Source organism: Budorcas taxicolor, chromosome 16 (assembly GCF_023091745.1).
Source record: "Budorcas taxicolor isolate Tak-1 chromosome 16, Takin1.1, whole genome shotgun sequence".
NCBI lineage: Eukaryota > Metazoa > Chordata > Mammalia > Artiodactyla > Bovidae > Budorcas > Budorcas taxicolor.
In genome coordinates this window covers 56616417-56635980 of record NC_068925.1, presented here as the reverse complement: position 1 = coordinate 56635980, position 19564 = coordinate 56616417, and the positions used below count along the sequence as shown (strand labels likewise).

Sequence of the window (19564 nt, the reverse complement as noted above, 5' to 3'; positions counted from 1 at the left end):
AGGAAGGAACAGCAGCTTCAGGATAACTGCTAAATAAAGGGGAAACAGAGGCAGCATCTATTGGAGTTGGAGGGAAACGATTTTGGAGTCAGACAAAACTGGATTTAAATTCTGTAGGTTCTGCTCCTTAGTAGATATGAGATGATGTAGGCATTTAAATTTCAAGGCTTGATATACCTGCCTGTGAAACAGACTTACTAAATAGTTGAATAAAATAATATACGTGAAGACATTTTCATAATGCTTGTTACAGAGTAGCTGTGTTATAAGTATTATTTCTCATCCTCAATATATTTTTTATTGAAGTGTTGATTTATAAAGTTGACTTACAATGTTATGCTCCCTGCTATAATTTTATTTTCTGTGTTTAAAAAGATGAGAACCATGGCTAAGTGAAATATCCAAGCAACTTGCAATTTTAGTTTCAGCATCCTGTGCCCATGTCTCACTTTCAACTAGGCTTGAACAAAGAAAAACTAAGGTACCTATTAAAAGATCAGATTAATCTTTGAGAAATTGTGGACCAGCAGAAAGATGATGACTAAAGGAAGACAAAGTTTAAGCTGTCAATACGAAAATACAGATTTCAGATATACTAAGTTCTATGCTTCATCTAGTAAAATTCTAGGCAGATGGCTTATAAAATTTAAGAAACAAAGATGTTTCACTGTGTTTACCCCTGGAAAAAAAATAGCAACAACTTAACTGTGTTTATCTTTGTGTACATGCACGTGCATTTAACCGATTTCGATTAGGAAAACCTGAGACAGAACCTATTTAAATTCTGTAGGGCTGACAACAATGATGACAGCTGCTGTTGCCAACATTTACTGGACGCTTTCATATGCCAGGCATTATGACAGGTGATTCATATTCATTATTGCATGTACTCCCATGAAGCAGGTTATTAATCAAGGATCCGAGAAGTTAGGTAACATGCCCAGTACTACACAGATAATGAGACAAAATGAAAAACTAAAACCCAGATTGGTTTGACTCTGGAATCACTGAATGACTATGCTTCGCTCTCATTAGCAAACATCTCATAAAATGACAATAAGAAGGAAAAAATGTGAATTATATCTTAACACTAGATAAAATGGGAACTAGATATTGGGCAGAGTTAAGAGATAGATACACATCTATGCTCAAAAAGTGCTAATTGAATAAAGCATTTAGAAGGAACCTTTATAGTTAAGATCTGTTCTTGGTATTCTGTTTACATCACAACTGCTGACTTGAAGGACAACAGAAAACATAAGCTTTTCAATCTATAACAAGATTCAAAAATGTCACATAAAACTAGAAGGAAAAGCTAGTAAGATTAAATTTTACATGGATGACTTTAAAGCCCTGCAATTAAGCTCAATAAATTAACTTTCCAAGTTCTGAATATGAAAAATCTGGTTGACGAATAGTTTAAAATGACAGACCTTAAAAAGTTCACTATAAACTTAGGATGACTCTGTTGTTGAAACAGCTAAGTATACTTGGGATATATCTGGTATATATATGTTTTTTGTAAACTGGAATTACCAATTCATTTGAAACTATAGTTGGTGAAACAAGGCATTACTGCTATGAATAAACCAATCCCTGTGCTATGCTGTGGTTAGTTGCTCAGTCATGTCTGATTCTTTGCAATCCTGCAAATGTAGCCCGCCAGGCTCCTCTGTCCATGGGGATTCTCCAGGCAAGAATGCTGGAGTTGGTAGCCATTCCCTTCTCCAGGATCTTCCCAACCCAGGGATCAAACCCAGGTCTCCTGCATTGAACCATCTGAGCCACCAGGGAAGCTCCCATATACTTGCAGTGGGTAGCCTATCCCTTCTCCAGGGGAACTTTTCGACCCAGGAATCAAACTGGGGTCTCCTGCATTGCAGGTGGATTCTTTACCAGCTGAGCTACCTTGTTTTATTTTCTTCATGACATTTATTATAATCCAAAATTACCTTACATTTCACTTCTCAAAGTCTTAACTTGGAATACTTTTTGTTTACTTCTATTTGCACAGAAGCCCTATGAGAGAAGAGAGTTAGTCATTCTTAATCACCACCATATTCTAAGTATTTCAAACCGACTTGTGTCTAAGAGGTACTCAATAAATATCTATTGAATGAACAAATGAGCAAAGAGAGGGGAAATAAAGACATTTAATTTGGGAAGAAGAGGAAGATATTAAGTCCAGTTATCACATATCAAAAGACCTATATCAAAAAAGGAGAAGACCTATTTCTGTTTTCTGCAGAAAGATGAAAGTGAAAGTTTAGTCACCAGTCATGTATGACTCTTTGTGACGTCCATGGGATTTTCCAGGCAAGAGTACTGGAGTGGGTTGCCATTTCCTCCTCCAGAGGATCTTCCAGACCCAGAGATCGAACCCGGGTCTCCGACATTGTGGCAGACACCTTACCGAGTAAGCCACCAGGGAAGTCCTTGAAAGATGACATAGGATTAAATGATAGACATTTCAAGAAAAAAAGATTTGGGCTCATAATTAAGAAACATCTTCTAAGTCATACAGCTGTCTAACAATTGAAAGGACAATCTTACTAGCCACAAAACAATTCCTAGGGGTAGGAGGCTGTGTCCATAAGTTATCAGTTAACTTAAATCCATGATTTAGAGTATATTAAGAATATAATAAGATGATAGATACATGAAGACTGAAAGAAAGTGATCTAAGTGATTGCTCAGAGATGGTATCTTGAAAGACAGTATAGAAAAAAATCAGTACAAATTGGATTCTGAATGAAATGGAGAGTGAGGGAGAAGAAAAAGTTCTGACAGACATTTGTCCAATGAGCATTTACTAAATAGAGTTGTGAGCTGGAGGTCTAGGAAGACACTAGGAAGGTACCAATGAAATTAATAAGAAAACAAAACACAACAAAAGGAGATGGTCAGTATAAGGAATCGGTTGGCAACAATGAATTCCTTCTGTAATTGTTTGGGTTTAAATTTTTCCGAGAAATCCAGAATAAAATGGCAAAATATGTGTGACAAGATAAAGGTAGAAGGCCAGATTTGGAGAGCATCATTTGAAAATATTTGTTAAAGAACTGTACTTCAAGCCCTGAGAATGGATGAGCTTTCTGCAGAAATACTCAAAGAGAGCAATAAATTTAAAAAAAGGGAGAACATCAAAATTATAGCTCTGGAAGGACCATTTTTAAAGGCCAACTAATTGTTCATTTGTCCTTGGGTAGAAGTTCACTTAAAAATCCCAAAGGTCAGTCCATCTTTGTAAAAACCTGCACCAAAATGCATTCTTAAAAATCCCCCTGCAAAATATATTCCAAACAGTAAAGATATTTGTATTAAAATCTTTCTACATTTTAAATGTAGTTATGGAATACAAATGGCAAATTTTCTTTTAGCAAATGCTATCAAATAATTGCATATTAAATTATAATTGATTTGCTAAACAGATAAGCAGAAGGACTTAAAACACTTTTTTCCTGAATTTGTAGTTCAACACATAAGTTTAGAAAATAACATATTATCTTCTAACAGGTCCAAAATATCTATCTGTATTGTATCAAATTAAGTACTTCTCAAATGGTGAAAAAAGGTTTCTGCATTTCCATACATGCCCCAATGTTCTAAAATAGTATCTTTCTGCATCAAATTGAGACATTATAATTAATGAAATTTAATTATAAAGATCTAGTTGTTTTTTTTCCAAACTGTGATTTTTGTTGTTGTTATTGTTAATTCTTTTCTCAATTTTACTTAATCATAAACAAGATTAACATAATGATAAAAATTACAGGAAAACTAGGTTTTAAAAACTGTAGAGCATCTTTGTAATTTAGCCCCAACTGGAAGACTGGAAACTACAAAATCAGTAAGTATATTGTAATTAGTAATCAGGAAGAGAAAGGAGAGGCAAATTCTTATCAAAATACTACATCACTAAAACTGTTGTTTAGAAGAAATGAATATAAGTAGTAAGGAAAGGTATATTTCAAATAAAAGGTCTACTGCTATTAAAAAAAGGAAAAAAAGGTCTAACCTAATCGAAGAGGCCTATATTCAGTTATTTCTATGAGCATAAAAAGAACTGAATGCCTCCCTTGGTGTATACTGTAGGAAACTGTACTCTATCGCTATCCTAAAACATTTATACTATATATATATATGCGTATGACATTTATATAAGTAAATATCAACATAACATAATGTGTTAATATAGCTAGCCTAAGACTACTTACCCTTTGAACAGCCTCCTTGTAAGGTTGTCCTTTGGCTAGCTTCTGGGAACATGGCAGATAAACAGTTCCCTACAATCATATAAAACTTCCCCTAAATGATAAGGACCTCATTATGCCTGGACTGTATGTGCAAATAATATGGTTTAAGTTAAATATGTTTTCCTCTGGGAGTCTGGGACTTTGGTAGGTGCAAGGAGAGAATGCCTACATGACTAGCCCCAGGTAAAATCCCTGAGAGCTGAGTCTTTAATTAGTTTCATTAATAGACAACATTTTGTACATGTTGTCACAACTCACTGGAGGAATTAAGTGCATACTATGTGACTCCACTGGGAGAGGACTCTTATAACCTTCTGAGTTTCTTTGCTCATTTTGCTTTATATCCTTTTGCTGTAATAAACCTTAACCATGAGTACAATTTACTAAATCTTATGAGTTCTTCCAACAGAACACCAAGCCTGAGGATGATCTCAGGATCAATGATAAAGACAGTTTGAGACACTTTGATTACTGAACATTGATTTACACATTAAAGATGCTTATCACATATGCAGATGGCAAAAGCTTAATGAATGTATTGGAAGATACAGTGAAGTATCAAAAAGGCTTAAACAACTGAGCCGATTCTAACAAAATGAAATTAAGTGAGATAAGACGGTCTAGGATTATGTTTTTAAAAAACAACATAACATATGTATACCTATGGCTAACCCATATTTATGTTTGGCAGAAACCAACAAAATTCTGTAAAGCAATTGTGTATGTTACTTGCTCAGGTGTGTCGAACTCTTTGCAACCCCATGGGATGCAGCCCACCAGGCTACTCTGTCCATGAAATACCTTCAACTAAAAAATAAATAAAATTTTTAAAAAGAGGGAGGGGGAAAAAAATAACACAAGCTACTATACATGTAGGAAGAAGGAACTTATAATTAAGTAGGTATGAAAAAGACTTCAGGGTTTATTTTCAATAAATATATAATTAAATTTATATATATTATATAATTAATATAAACCCATATATTAAATGGTAAGATATAACTATCAAAGATTCCTAATTTACTTCTGTGCTAAATAAAAAGCATACTGTATACAAACCGAGAGTAAATAATAGCCCAATTCTCCTGTTACTGGTCATATCATATATAGAAAATTAGATTTATCCATTTAAAGAATATATTACAGCACATTCATGGCAAAGCTGGTGACGAGCTCCAAAACCATATTTCACAAGGAACAGCTCAAGACTAAAATAAGACTGGAGACAGGCACAATGGTTCTACTAACATATATACAAAGTTATTAGGTAAAATCAAAATTTTAATTTTTTCCATATAATCACAAGGAAAAGAAATCAGGAAGACATTCATTCAAGTTGCATATAAATAAAAAAATTATCTAAAATTCAAAGCTACCCCAAAGATCATTCACCCTCCTTTAAAACACATATTTGAAGCCTAAATGTCCACTTAATGTGGGTTTTGAAAGGAAGAATTCAATTAGGTAGATAGCTATATTAAATATAACTTAAATAATCTTTCATTTCTTCTAAATACTCTTTTCCATAGCTCCTTCAATGTATACACTACTAGAAAGGCAGGGGGAAAGGATTTTGAAGTAATCTTCAGTCCCACTGCACCCTTAACTGAGTTGGAGAGAAAAATGATAAGACCTCAAAATACAGTTAAGCCAAATTATTCAATTCAACTCAACAAATAAATGACATACTATAATAGAGAGCCCTTTACATTCAGCTCAACAAAGAACCGAGTAGCCACCATGTACAAAGCACTCTGAGGAGCCCGGGCAATGTAAAAGAATGGAGAGAAAAGCTGGAGTTACAAGCATTCCCTGGCTCCTTAGACATTCATACCAGGTGTCACAGCTCCACGGTGGTAAAGCCTCTCACTTGCTTACCACAGCTCCAGTCACCACTGTGGAAAAGATGGTTCTGAAGGTTAGAAAAATCCCAAGTATCAAAACCAGGCCTGGGGTTCTCAACCATTAACAACTTACGTCTTAAGGTGCACCCCCAAAGACACAAGCCTCCAAAGTGTCTGCTTGAGAAAAGATCCTCCCCCACAGCTATAACAGAGGCAGAAGAATACAAGAGGGAAAATGTTCTAAGTCTTTCTCAAACTCTAAGATAGGTGGCTGTGTGACACACACAACATGATTCCCACCAAAAGAAAGAAAGAAAGAATTTGAGTACCATAGTTTAAATGAGGCTCAGCAGACCCATCCCAGTTTTAAGGGTTTTAGTGTTGTTTTTCAGCACATGGAAGAGAAATACCACAAAAAACACATTAAACAAAGCAACCTCTTTCAGGGGCTCAGAGGAGATAACATGAAAGTCAATTGTTAATTTACTTGTTAATGTAGAATAGCTGCTGGAAAGTTTGTGCTGAAGCAGGTAGATTTGTTACTATTTGAACCACCAGGGAAGCCCTAAAGGTAAGCTATTAGTTGTTAGTGTGAAGGTAAACTGGCTCTCTTCTTTTAGAAAATTTGTTACCATGTATAAATAATCATTTTAATAATATCAAGTACTTCTCTTTCTTAAAAATTCGAACAAAATAATACTAAATACTAAAGCTTATTTATAACATGTTCATAAAGAGTATGCAATAACATAGAAAACTGCTTAAGATATAAACAACTACATTAAAAACCCTTTACAAAAAAATCCTGGTCCATGGTAGAAAATGATAGGGGAGGGGAAACAAATGAAGAGTTTTTATATTTATGTGTTAATATTATATAGAATTATGGATAATTTACTTTCTTTTTTATCCTTTTAAATACTCCTTATATTTCCTGCTGGCTCAGATCATAGAGTTTTCCTGCAATCCAGGAGACCCGGGTTCAATCCCTGTGTAAGGAAGATCCCCTGTAGAAAGAAATGGCAACCCATTCCAGTATTCCTGCCTGAAAATCCCATGGACAGAAGGAAGAGCCTGGTGGGCTATACCTTATGGGGTCGCAAAGAGTCAGACACAACTGAGAAACTAACACACAAATATTTCCTTAAGGAATAATACTTGTTTAAAGATCAAAAATAAAAACTAAAATGAATTCTGACTGAGGATGAAAAAGGGGAAATAGCTATGAGAATTAGAAGAGGCAGACTATTATCCGACATAGTTTTGGAAGTCCCAGCAGGGCAAGCAGAGAAGAAAAAGATCCAGATTGGAAAAGAAGAAATAAAACACTGTTTGCAGAAAACATGATACTATACATAGAAAACCCTAAAGATACCACCCGAAAATCACCAGAGTTAATCAATGAAATCTGTAAAGTGGCAGGATATAAAATTAATATACAGAAATCCCTTGTATTCTTATACACTAGCATGAAAAATCAGAAAGAAAAGTTAAGGAAACAATCCCATTCACCATTGCAACAAAAAGAGTAAAATACCTAGGAATAAACTTATCTTAGGAGACAAAAGATCTGCATGCAGAAAACTACAAGACACTGATGAAAGAAATCAAAGATGACACAAACAGATGGATACATATATTATGTTCTTGGATCTAAAAAATTAATATTGTAAAAATGACTATACTCCTTAAAGCAATCTACAGAGTCAATGTAATTCCTATCAAATTACCAATGGCATTTTTCACAGAACTAGAAGAAAAGTTTTACAATTTTTATGGAGACACAGAGCACCCCAAATAGCCAAAGCAATCCTGGGAAAGAAAAATGGAGCTGGAGAAATCAAAACTCCCCAACTTCAGATTGTACTACAAAGCTATAATCATGAAAACAGTATGAAAAATAGAAATATAGATCAATGGAACAGGACAGAAAATCCAGAAATAAACCCATGTACCTATGGTCAACTAATCCATGACAAATGTTGGAAAGACAGCCTCTTCAACAAATGGCACTGGCAAAACTGGACAGCTACATGTAAATAAGTGACATTACATCATTCTTTAATACCTGACGCGAAATTAGCTCAAAATGGATTAAAGACCTAAATGTGAGACTGGACATTAAAACACTTTTATAGGAAAACAGAGGCAGAACACTCTCTGACATAAATCACAGCAAGATACTATTCACTCTGTCTCCCAGAATAATGGAAATAAAAACAAACAAATGGGTCCTAACTAAACTCAATGACACTTTTGTACTATGTTGAACACTGAACATTTCCTTCCCTTTCACTTTAATAACTTTTCAAATATCCCAAGGTATCCTCTGAGACTAAAGCATCCAAACATATAGCTAAATATTTAGGTCAATTCATCTTAAAAATTGGCAACCTACTCCAGTATCCTTGCCTGGAGAATTCAATGGACTGACAGCCTGGCGGGCTACAGTTCATGGGGTTTCAAGAGTTGGACATAACTTAGCAACTAAACTGCCATCTTTAAAATGCATCAAGTTCTCTAATTCTTCAATCTATTCCATTGCTCCTAAAATTGTTTTGCAATCTCTCCCTCAAATTCTAGAAATTAGATAGTCTGCCCCTTAGCTTCCATCCGACAATTCAATAAATTACTCTCTGGACTTAAAAGCATCCAGGAGTATCTGCAGAACCACAATTTATGTCACATAAAACATAAACAAATATTTATTGTCCTAATTTATTGATACAAAAATGCAAACATATCCGGCTAATTCAGATTTTAATAATTTGCATTTTGCAATGACTCATCTTGAAAATCTTTTTAATGGGTACCAGAAGTTAAATGATCAAAATTTTCACAAAAACCTTAAATGTTTAAGACAACCAACTTTTCATACAATTCAGTAGAATTCAGTTACGTTCAGTTTATACACTAGAAACTAAGGAAACAGTTCATCTAAGGACATTTATAAGGCAATCCTGTGTTAGCCTAATTAGAGTTCCTTTAATTTTTCTATAACCATATTATTTCACTCAAAGAAAATTGAATTATACATTCACAGGGTTTTATGTAAAAATATCACTAATTCAGACTGCTCTCTCTGATTCCCTGAGTAAAATTTTTTAGACTATACACAACATAGCACTTCATAAAGCATGGTAGCCAGAAATGTCAAGACCTTTTCTATCATTAGGTTCAGAAAAAAACACCCTATTATGACTTCAACAACACTGCAAATCCATTATAAAGAATATTCAGAACATAAAGTGAACAGCTATGACATGTGTACTTTTCAAAAGCAGATATATATATATATATGTATATGTATATGTACTAGTGTTTTTGACAATACTTCATCATTAAGGAGAAGGGGGCAACAGAGGACAAGATGGATGGATGGCATGATCAACTCCATGGATGTGAGTTTGAACAAACTCCAGGAGATACTGAACTACAGGGAAGCCTGACGTACCACAGTCCATGAAGTCACAAAAAGTTGGACATGATTTAGTGACTGAACAACATCATCACCATTAAAGGTATAGTTTTTAAATATATAACTAACACTGCTCAATTCATTCTACGCATCTCTCAATAAATTCAGCAAATGTTTTTAAACTGTTGTGTTTTTAAAAAGATAGGTAAATTTTATAACCCTCTATGGATAAGAAATTTCTTTAAGAAATTAGCAGTGCTGAGAATACATCTCATTACAATTTTCCATGATCTCAAAATTCCACCTTCAAAATACAATTAAAACTTTATATGGAATTTTTCCTGGATTAACTAAGTCAGTCCTCATTTCCTACTCAATGAAAAAGGGTCAGATCCCTCAACGACCAGCCATCCATAAATACATTATTCAAGAACTTTATCACAGGCAAAAACGTTGCTGCAGAAGGTATATGGTCAGTAGTATCTTTGTCTGGCTATGTGATCTTGTGAAGGTCACTTAAAAATCTTATCTCAGATTTCTACATGTAAAATGAGATAGGGTTTACTCACAGAAGCTTTTAGAATACATTTAATTCATAATGCCAAGGGCATTATACATGTTCAAAAGCATTTTAAGCTTTTTCAAAACTTAATATGCAGTATTTTATAATAATTTCTTAACATATGACAGGAGAGGCAAGTACTTGTCTCCAATTTCCTTTATGCACACAGAAATCATTTGAATATATCCCATATTAACTTTCCCAAACTAAGACATCACTGGTAACCTCAACAAAGAATGTTACCTCAAATCCTAATAAGTTTTCTATTTTAAAAAATATGTGTACCTTTAACTATAGTAAAAGTAAACACTCTACAATGACTGCAAATTGAAAGCAGAGGGGTTCTCTCTCAGTCTGTAACAGGTGCTTCCCTGGTGGAAAGAATCTGCCTGCCAACGCAGGAGACATGGGTTTTGATCCCTGGATCAGGAAGATCCCCGGAGAAGGTAATGGCAATCCACTCCAGTATTCTCCCCTGGGATTCCCATGAACAAAGGAGTCTGGTGGGCTACAGTCAATGGGGTTGCAAAAGAGTCAAACATGATTTTTAAGCATTATAATAAATACACCTATATCCACATCCACAGACCTTTTTATCTTGTCCCATAAATAAATGCTACCACAAGATGTTCTGGACTTCAAAATCTATAAACATATATCAAGGTATAGCCCTCTAATAAATTTAAATTTTTTGTTCAATTTTAAGTATTAAATCACATATAGAAACTGAGAAGATAGAGCTGATAAGTCGTGCTGATGACTGAAATAACAGAAGCCATTACAAAACCCATTTAATAATAATACATTCTAAATATAAATCTTCAAAATGTACTTTTCCACGGTTATCTCCAAGTAAATATACCTAAAAATCCAGTAATCTTTTGAGATCTTGGAGAGCAAGAAGTTAAATGCAGATTTATTTGTAATTTTCCTTAAATTTGAAAATCTAATTTATGGCAAGAACATTTCACAAAAACCTAGATATACATTACACAGAAGCTGTTTTCTTACAAATAAGAAATTGTAATTTGTAATTGGCAAGGAATTCTAAAGACAGAATTTTGAAACTTTTTCTTGCCAAAATAATCACAAGAAAAACCCAAATACAATTTAACTTGTTAAAATATTAAAACAAGAACTTTAGGATATTTTTAACCAATTGCTCACAAATTATCTTTTAACCTTGGCAACACCTATCATTTATAGTATCAATTTTACAAATACCATTTTTAATCACAAAACCTGTGGAGGAGTAAATGAAATAATTGTGAAGAGGCTATTTATTATTATAAAATGTATACTCTAAAATACCTATTTTAAACTTCAGACTTTATTAGGAATATAAGTAAATGTTTTAAAACTGTATGTTACACAGAGTATACATATGAACACTTGTTCCTGTCAGGCATAACCTCAGACAAATGCACAGGTCATTTCTTGCTACAGTCTGCACTGCATTCAAAGATACACTTTGAATTTTAAAGGACAGACTATATAACTTTGTACTTGATTTTTTTTTAATGTGTGGGCCTTCCACTGAAAATAATGTCATCACTTTGAATTTATAGAGTATATTTGAGTAGTTTTAACCAGCATCAACATCATTTCCACTTGCTTAAGTAGAAAACATAAAATAAAATTGGAATCAGATTTCTAAACTCAAAGAGAAATGTGATTTATTTTGCATAAAGGAGCATTTGGGTAAATTTTAGAATTTAAGGAAATAATTCCATCCAATAAATTCTATCACTATGCATTATGTTTCTTCTTGATACTTATCACCTGCATATTTTGAAATTTTACAATCTCCAAAATTAACTTGATCCCATTTATGATAGTGAAGATATTGATATCACATATGCCTTAAACACCCATCAGACATAACAATCTCCAGCTGAATTTATTACTCTGATTTTCTTCACCTTAATAGGGAATTATATGTGAAAATAAAATAAAAGTTATCATTAAAAAGTTACAGATGTGACCTTTGGGGACTAGGGGGCTAAAAACAGAATCTTGCCTATCTGTGAAACAGGCAGCTAACACATAAGCTGGACTCTACTTCCCTAATGCAAGGTCATCCTTCTGTTATGTAAAGATGTGAAAAATGCATTTTAAAATGCATTAATGGTACATTTTTAAAAAATGGTGCATTTTTTAAAAAATGGTGCATTAAAAAAATGTGGTAGGTAACAGAGATACATTTTATATTCAGCAAATAACACTTAAAAATGATTGTGCTGAAGCGAAATTATATCAAGAACATCTAATATGACAAACAGAAAGGCATCAAATGTCTCTGAAAATTTTACATGTAATAACAAATATTATACAAGTCAGAAACTATATAAACTGTCTTCAAAAGAAAATTGTATTGAGACAAAATTTGCCAATGTTACCTGTAAAATCAACAAAACTACTGTGAAACATCAAAATAGTTTTTAAACAGCATACTTAACAAGACAATTTTCCAATTACAAAAGAAGTAAAAGGTTACTATAAAAATTTTTTAAACAGAATATTAATAAAGAAGGAAAACCTAATCACATCACTTTTAATATTTTAAAAGAATTGGTTACACTATTAAATAAAGTTAAAATATTTTAAAGTATAGAGCAAAACTAGCACTGGATAAAACTTACATTTATAAGAAACACTGAAAGGAGGATTATTTTGTCTCTTCAAATCATTTTTCCTCAATGTCCACATATTGGTTGTTGATTATGCAACTTTCTATACATCCTTCCTAATCTTAAAGTTTTACTCAGAGAAAGGAGCAACTGTTGGACCTACACATCAGAACAGAGCATCAACTCAGTAACAGAGGCTCCTGTGCACTGTGATGGTCCTTCCTGGACAGAAAGGATGCTATGCCCAGTACATTACACAAGCAAATTCCCCACATCTTAATTTCCTCTGTTTATCACACATTTGTATTTTTTTCACATCTAATGATTACCTTCCAGGGTAGGGAGAGACAGAGGAATGTCATTTAATTTAAGGCAACAACTTCATTTCTAATTTTATATAATGAATGATACAAAGGGAACAACTCTACTTATAATCTTTGTTTCTTCCATGTTTATGACAAAATGCCTTAAATTCCATGTTAGTATACATGGAAAACTAAAATGCAAAGACAGATGGCAAGGTACTCCTCAACAATGCTTTCCTACTATTGCCAATCTGATGAAAGAAAAATGTTTACGTATGTTGTATTAAATATATAACTAATACAACTTTTGTATTTACTACATTCAGTAAAGTGTTAGTCGCTCAGTCGTGTCCAACTCTTTTGCGACCCTATGGACTGTAGCCCGCCAGGCTCCTGTCAATGGAATTCTCCAGGCAAGAATACTGCAGCAGGCTGCCATTTCTTTCTCCAGGAGATCTTTCCAACCCAGGGATCAAACCCAGATCTCCCACATTGTAGGCACATTCTTTACCAGCTAAGCCACCAGGGATGTAGGTTAATCTCAGAGTCATCCTGTCTCGTTTCATCGTCTGCTTGCTGGATACCTTTCATCTCCAATGATGTCTTCATGAACAACTATTCCTGGGAAAAGACCTTTCAGAAATTAAGGAAGCTTTCTACATTTAAAAAAATCTAGTGGTTTAGTCATTAAGTCATGTCCGACTCTTGTGACCCCATCAACTGAAGCAGCCAGGTTCCTCTGTCCACGGGATTCTTCAGGCAAGAAAACTGGAGTGGGTTGCCATTTCCTTCTCCAGGAGACCTTCCCGACCCAGGAATCAGACCCGGGTCTCCTGTGCTGCAGGCAGATTCTTTACCACCTGAGCTATGAGGGAAGCCTGGGTTTAGGCCAAATTCAAGTTTAACAGATTTGGCCAAAAAATTTAAAAATGCCATTTTATATAACTCTAAATTGTTATAAAATACAACTTCCTTATCAGAAACAGTAATCTTTAACTTGTGGTAGCAATAAATATGGCAGCCACAAAGACAATAAAACAGCAGCTACCACAATTTGAACACTTTGTATGTGTCAGGAGCCAAGCTGAATACAGAGACTGCTTTATCTCATTTAATCTTTAAATCCAGCCTACTAGGAAGGTACAAGTCTCTGGATCTTTCTGATCCAGACGAGAAAACTGAAGACTTGGAACATTTAGTATCTTACCTAGGGCTAAACAGCTTATGAGGGCTCCGGTTTCAGTCCAGGCTTCACAAACTCGTAGGTTACAAAGCCTTATGACACTATATAACTTTAGAAACAACTCCACAGATAATAGAACCTTTGGAAATAGACTACAGCATTACTGTTTGGCTGCCATCTATAACCAAATTGGATAACTGCCACAGAATACAGCATAGTGGTAAGAATGATGGTTATGCTTTCCATTCTGAAAACATTCATCTTAAAAAAGCAGAGTAGTTTCAAAATAAATATTATCTTATTACAAAACACATATTAAATCAAAAGGAAGTTAAATGGCTTATCCTGGCATTGCCCACAAAACATTAAAATAAGTGAAGAATCTAAACCAAGGACTCACCTTCTAGAGGCTTTCCTTTCAGCCTATAACAGAGCTTTCCTTCTCTACCCTTTGTCTTCAAAAAAATCATCAAAGAAATTTATAGAGACTTGGAAAAGATATGCAATGAAAACTTAACAGAAATGAACAAAAGGACTATCAAGGGAATGTCGTGTCTCAGGGTTTCAGTTTGATTAAAGACTAAACTGGTAAGTGTGGGCTTATCAGATTGCTACTTTAATAAAAGAGAGTTTTAAGAGCAAGGAAAAAGATATCACAAGGAAAGAACTGAAACAAAGATTTAGGTGAGGGGAAAAAAAAGAACTCAAACAAGCTTTGCAGAGAAAAGGTAAAGACAGAGGTACAAGGTTTGAAGGCTTTGGGGGGAAAAGGCAGGCTAGCAAAATGGTTATGAGACTGTGGACGAACCTCTACCACTAACCGAGAGACCGACCTTGGATAAATCACTTTTCTTTGGCTTCCCCATCTTTAGTATGGGAATAAAAACAGTAGCTATCTCCAAGCGTTGCAGTGAGAATTAAAAGTTATCACATACGTAAAACTTCACAGTGCCTGGCATATAATTATTAACTAGCATGAGGAAAAGCAAAAAAGAAAAAATGCCACAAACACAGCCTCAGGTTTTTTGTACAGAAAATGTATGAAGTCTTTTCTAACTATACTTACATACCAAACTAAAGGAATCAAGATCTGATTCCCAAATAACACGCACAACGTTGAAGGTTCTATTTATATCAGTCAACTTGAAAGTTAGTATTATGTTTCTTCAAACTTTATCTTCCTTAAACTGGTCTGAACTCAGAAGGCACCTTTCAACTTATCCAAGATGTCACTGGCAAACGGAATGAGAATCAATGTAAACAATCCAAACCACAAAAATGTGAAATAAATTTTTGATTTCCCAACAGTAACCCGTTATTCTAAACGTTTTATTAAACTGAAGCAACTGAAGCAAAGTCTGATTTTGAATATGTAGAATACTGTTTTATTCTTTATTTTAAACCTTTCTTACATGTTTAAAAATATACATGGGTTCAGAACAACCTCAATAAAACAATGACATTTCTTTTACTAAAGGACCTCCTAAGTCAAACCACCAGTGTGCAAACATTGTTGGCTTCCAATTTGAAGAGTCATAGGCACATTTCACTATATGCATTTCATAAAATAATCAAAAATGCTGAGAACACTCAGTAGTTTGATATATATTTTAAAATATCTATCTGGCAGGAAACTTATGGTAAAAAAAAAAAAAAGATTTAGATGTTTTAGCACTTATACCTGCTTCACTATTAATTTCCCAAATGCCATTTTGCTACATCTAAACCCCTGACAATTTATTATACAACTGCATATAGCACACAAAAAAATAAGTTAATTTAATCTCTGACTGGGAAAACAGATCATTACAAAAGAAAATATTGACAGTTCTTACCTGTTATTTGATAATTAAGTATATTTTATTCTCAGCGTCACTAGGAAGGGGTCTAATAGAAATATCTAATTAACAACTAACAAAATATTTTTCTATTAAAAGAAGTTTTTATATATTTTTGTCCAATGTTGACGATTTAAGCAACACTGATCTATATAGTGTGCTAAGAAGACATTAGGCACAGATCACATAATGTAATTTACATGTTCTTTGTTGTAAAAAATACAGTATGTGCAAATGCATTATCATACAAATAATTAGTGGACCACAACAGTAAGCTTTGCAGACCTAACATAAAAAGGCTAATATTTTACTCTTTACAGAAAAAAGGTGGAACACACTGAGTGGCTTTAAGAGCAATACCCCACTTCTGGGTGAGTGCATTTGCATTGTGAATTATCGTAAAGAAAAACAAAGCTTAACTATAGGCCCCCCCAGAAAGGACACCACTTTGGGCACATGTATTATTTCAAAAGAAACCAAATAAAAATGTTTCCCAAAGCCATTAAAAAATACTTAACACAATATCTTAAACAATATATAGAATACTTTTTTAGAAGGAATAAGCCATTCAACATTATGACTTTTATATAATAGATTCTTTCATTAGCTAAGACACTTCTGGCTTAAGGTACCAAAGGATGCAGATAAAGAAAAATGGAGGAAAAATAATAGCAGGCTGTTACAAAGGAGGAGGGAGCATACATTTACCCAGAAGAAACAAACTGTTTCTTCACTGCAGAAATTTGTGCTACAGATATAAAAACACAAGCAAAAGGGCTGTGTGGCAGGTAATAAAATATAATGCTTGCTATGCATCCTCCATGGAGGGACCTTTTAGGGACTGCAGATTAGTGAGTTTAGAAGTACACTTTGATGCAAAAGGTTATACTTTACCACATGTATAATATGTAGCATTTTTCTATAAAGGGCAATTTATGTAAGTAATTCCACAAACACAGAAGAGAGTGAGAGAGACAGAAAGAAAGAGAATGACAGGCAGAGACAGAGGAGAGAGTCCAGTCAGAAAGAGAGAGAGAGACAAGACGCCAGGGGCTTCACTCATGCCCTGTGGAAGATCTGAGGCACTTTTCCATCCTCAGAGCTTCCCTTTTCCTAGTACTGCATATTTATACTCACTCACACACTACAATTCTCTCATGAGATTACCCTCTATATATCTTTAGGTTTTTTTTTTTTCCATGAAAAAGAAAAAAAAAAGAAACTTTTAGTCCCTTCCTCTCATAGTCAACTATTCAAGTAAATATTTCTCTAGTGGCAAATTTCCAGATGAAGCAAGAATACAATCCAAAACTACTGTCAGATTACATGTGATTTACTGTGGAGTCTTCTTCAAATGGAGCACGAATTAGCCCGTTTCCTAGGTTTGGGGTCTCGTGCTTCCTTATCCTTGACACACATACAAGATGTACACATTGTCTCAGACAGTCTTCGGAGGCCTAGCCGGAAAACACTGTTGGAGAGGCTGTATATAACACAGTTACAAAAACTATTACTTATAGCCAGCCAGGTGGTTAGGAAGGACAATGTTGGATTGTCCAAGACCCGGGAGCTTTCTAGAAGAAAGTAGATGATATAAGGGAGCCACAGCATGTAAAACACACTGGTTATCCGAAACAAAACCATGGCGTAGCGACGATCAGGGCTATGCCCAGCCTCTCCGGAGGCAGCCGCTTCATGGCTCGGGAATCGGGCCCTCCGGTCATTTATCTCTTTGGTGTGCTGACGGCAAATTTTGAAAATGTGGAAGTAAGTGAAGCAGACAACTAAGGCAGCAGGGGCATAAAGTAAACAAACAATAAAGCCGGTAAAATAGGCACTGGTGAGCCAAGAGGTGGCACACCACTCAAAAATGTCACCGTGGTAACCAGGTTTCCCCCAGCCAAAAAAGGAAGGCAAGAAAATTAGACAAGAGTAGATCCAGATTAAAATAATGCAAATTCTCAGGCGACATGGGGTGACCAGTTGATTGTAGGACAGAGGCTTGGTGATGGCAAGATAGCGATCCACACTGATGCAAGCCAGACATGCCATAGAAACACTTTTCAGTACTGAGATGATATATCCAAAAACCTGGCAAGTCAGCGACTCGTGGATACCTGTGGAGTAGTGGAGAAGTGAGAGAGTAGGAACCAAGCAGCTAACTCCAACAAAAAGATCAGCATATGCCATTGTTTGAATGAAATAGCTGGTCGTATAGTGGTGTAAGAGTGGAGCACAATGAAAAACAAAGATGACCGTTAAATTCCCAGCAATGATGAGAAATGTCAGCAAGACAATGACAACTGTCTCGAAGATGCATATGTCCACTGCACTGTAGTGGCCAAATCCAAGTGGGCAGGAGTGACGTTCAGACACATTCAAAATGCCACTGCTCGTGTTCAGGATCCTCCATTCAGTCCACCTGGAATCATTCATGGCTTGGAATTAAAAGGACCTGCAGCTCTAGCTACAGCAAGCAGGTGCCCTGCCTAGCATCTGCTAAACTCTGCCCATGAGGGTCTCAGCATCAGCTTCAGCAGACAGTGGCAGTGCTTCTGTCACAGCTGAGCATCCCGGGGAGTACTCAAGTCTCTTCATCAGCCTCGGTGCAGCAGTAACACACCTCGGCTTTGAGGGGGAAGGAAGAGGAATAAGCTAGAAAGGAGGTGAAAAACAGGTCACCAATTAGCTTCCTCCGATGCTTTCAAACAACTTTTTGCAGACACAAGGCACTTCTAGAGAAAATGGACTTCTTAATAATATCTTGCACTATGAAAAATTAAATCTGTAAAAGGAAAAAAGCAATTGCCAAGGAAAGAAAAGCTCTTGTGGGCCATTAGTTCTCTTCAGAAAGGTAGTTTCTTAGGGATCAACTAGAAAGAACGAGGAGGAAAAAAAAAGTCTTAAATAGTCTCAGGCTTCCTGTTTCATCTGTCAGGAGAAATGGATTCAAATTTTAGAACTTAATTAAAATCACAAATTTGGTTGGAAAGAAAAAGTTCACTGGGCTAAATAGTGTCTTTTGGCTCAGTTCAGGGTTTGATGCTGGTGGGTCAACTTTATGATCCATTTCTCTCTCTTTTATCTCAAAAGCTAAGAATCTCCTTCTCCAACAAGATTAATTCTAAAAGATTCATCTCTATTGGGCACAAAGGAGCAGAAGAGTGGTAACAGACTCCAGACTGCCCTATAACTCTCATGAGAGGAAGAAAAAAAGCATACTTCCAATAAGGAAGATAATACACAATGGGTCAACACTGACATAATAGAAAAACAAACTTCTGAAGTTTTAATTCTGCATGCATTTTTTTAAGCATTCAGATGAAAACAGTTTTAGTACATTACAGTTAATGATGCTACCACCAGCACTGTAATTCATATCTTTTCCTTTTCAAAAGGAAAACAAAATCATTTTTGCTATTAATTTCAGCATCAATAACTGAAAATAACCTTCATTATCTGATATGCCACCTTCCTTATAATGGAGCATGATCATAAAATATATAGCTCAAAGTTATTTCTCACCTT

General features: G+C 34.9%; 2 protein-coding genes across 2 annotated transcripts in view; both read right to left on the bottom strand.

The window, feature by feature from the left end:
• RABGAP1L (RAB GTPase activating protein 1 like) overlaps nucleotides 1–19564 on the bottom strand; it is a 718011-nt gene that overhangs the window by 429186 nt on the left and 269261 nt on the right. The gene's annotated exons all lie outside the window — the stretch shown is intronic.
• On the bottom strand, nucleotides 17387–18472 carry GPR52 (G protein-coupled receptor 52). Its single transcript, XM_052653673.1, has one exon. It carries the CDS (start codon nucleotides 18470–18472, stop codon nucleotides 17387–17389), a length of 1086 nt encoding a protein of 361 aa, XP_052509633.1.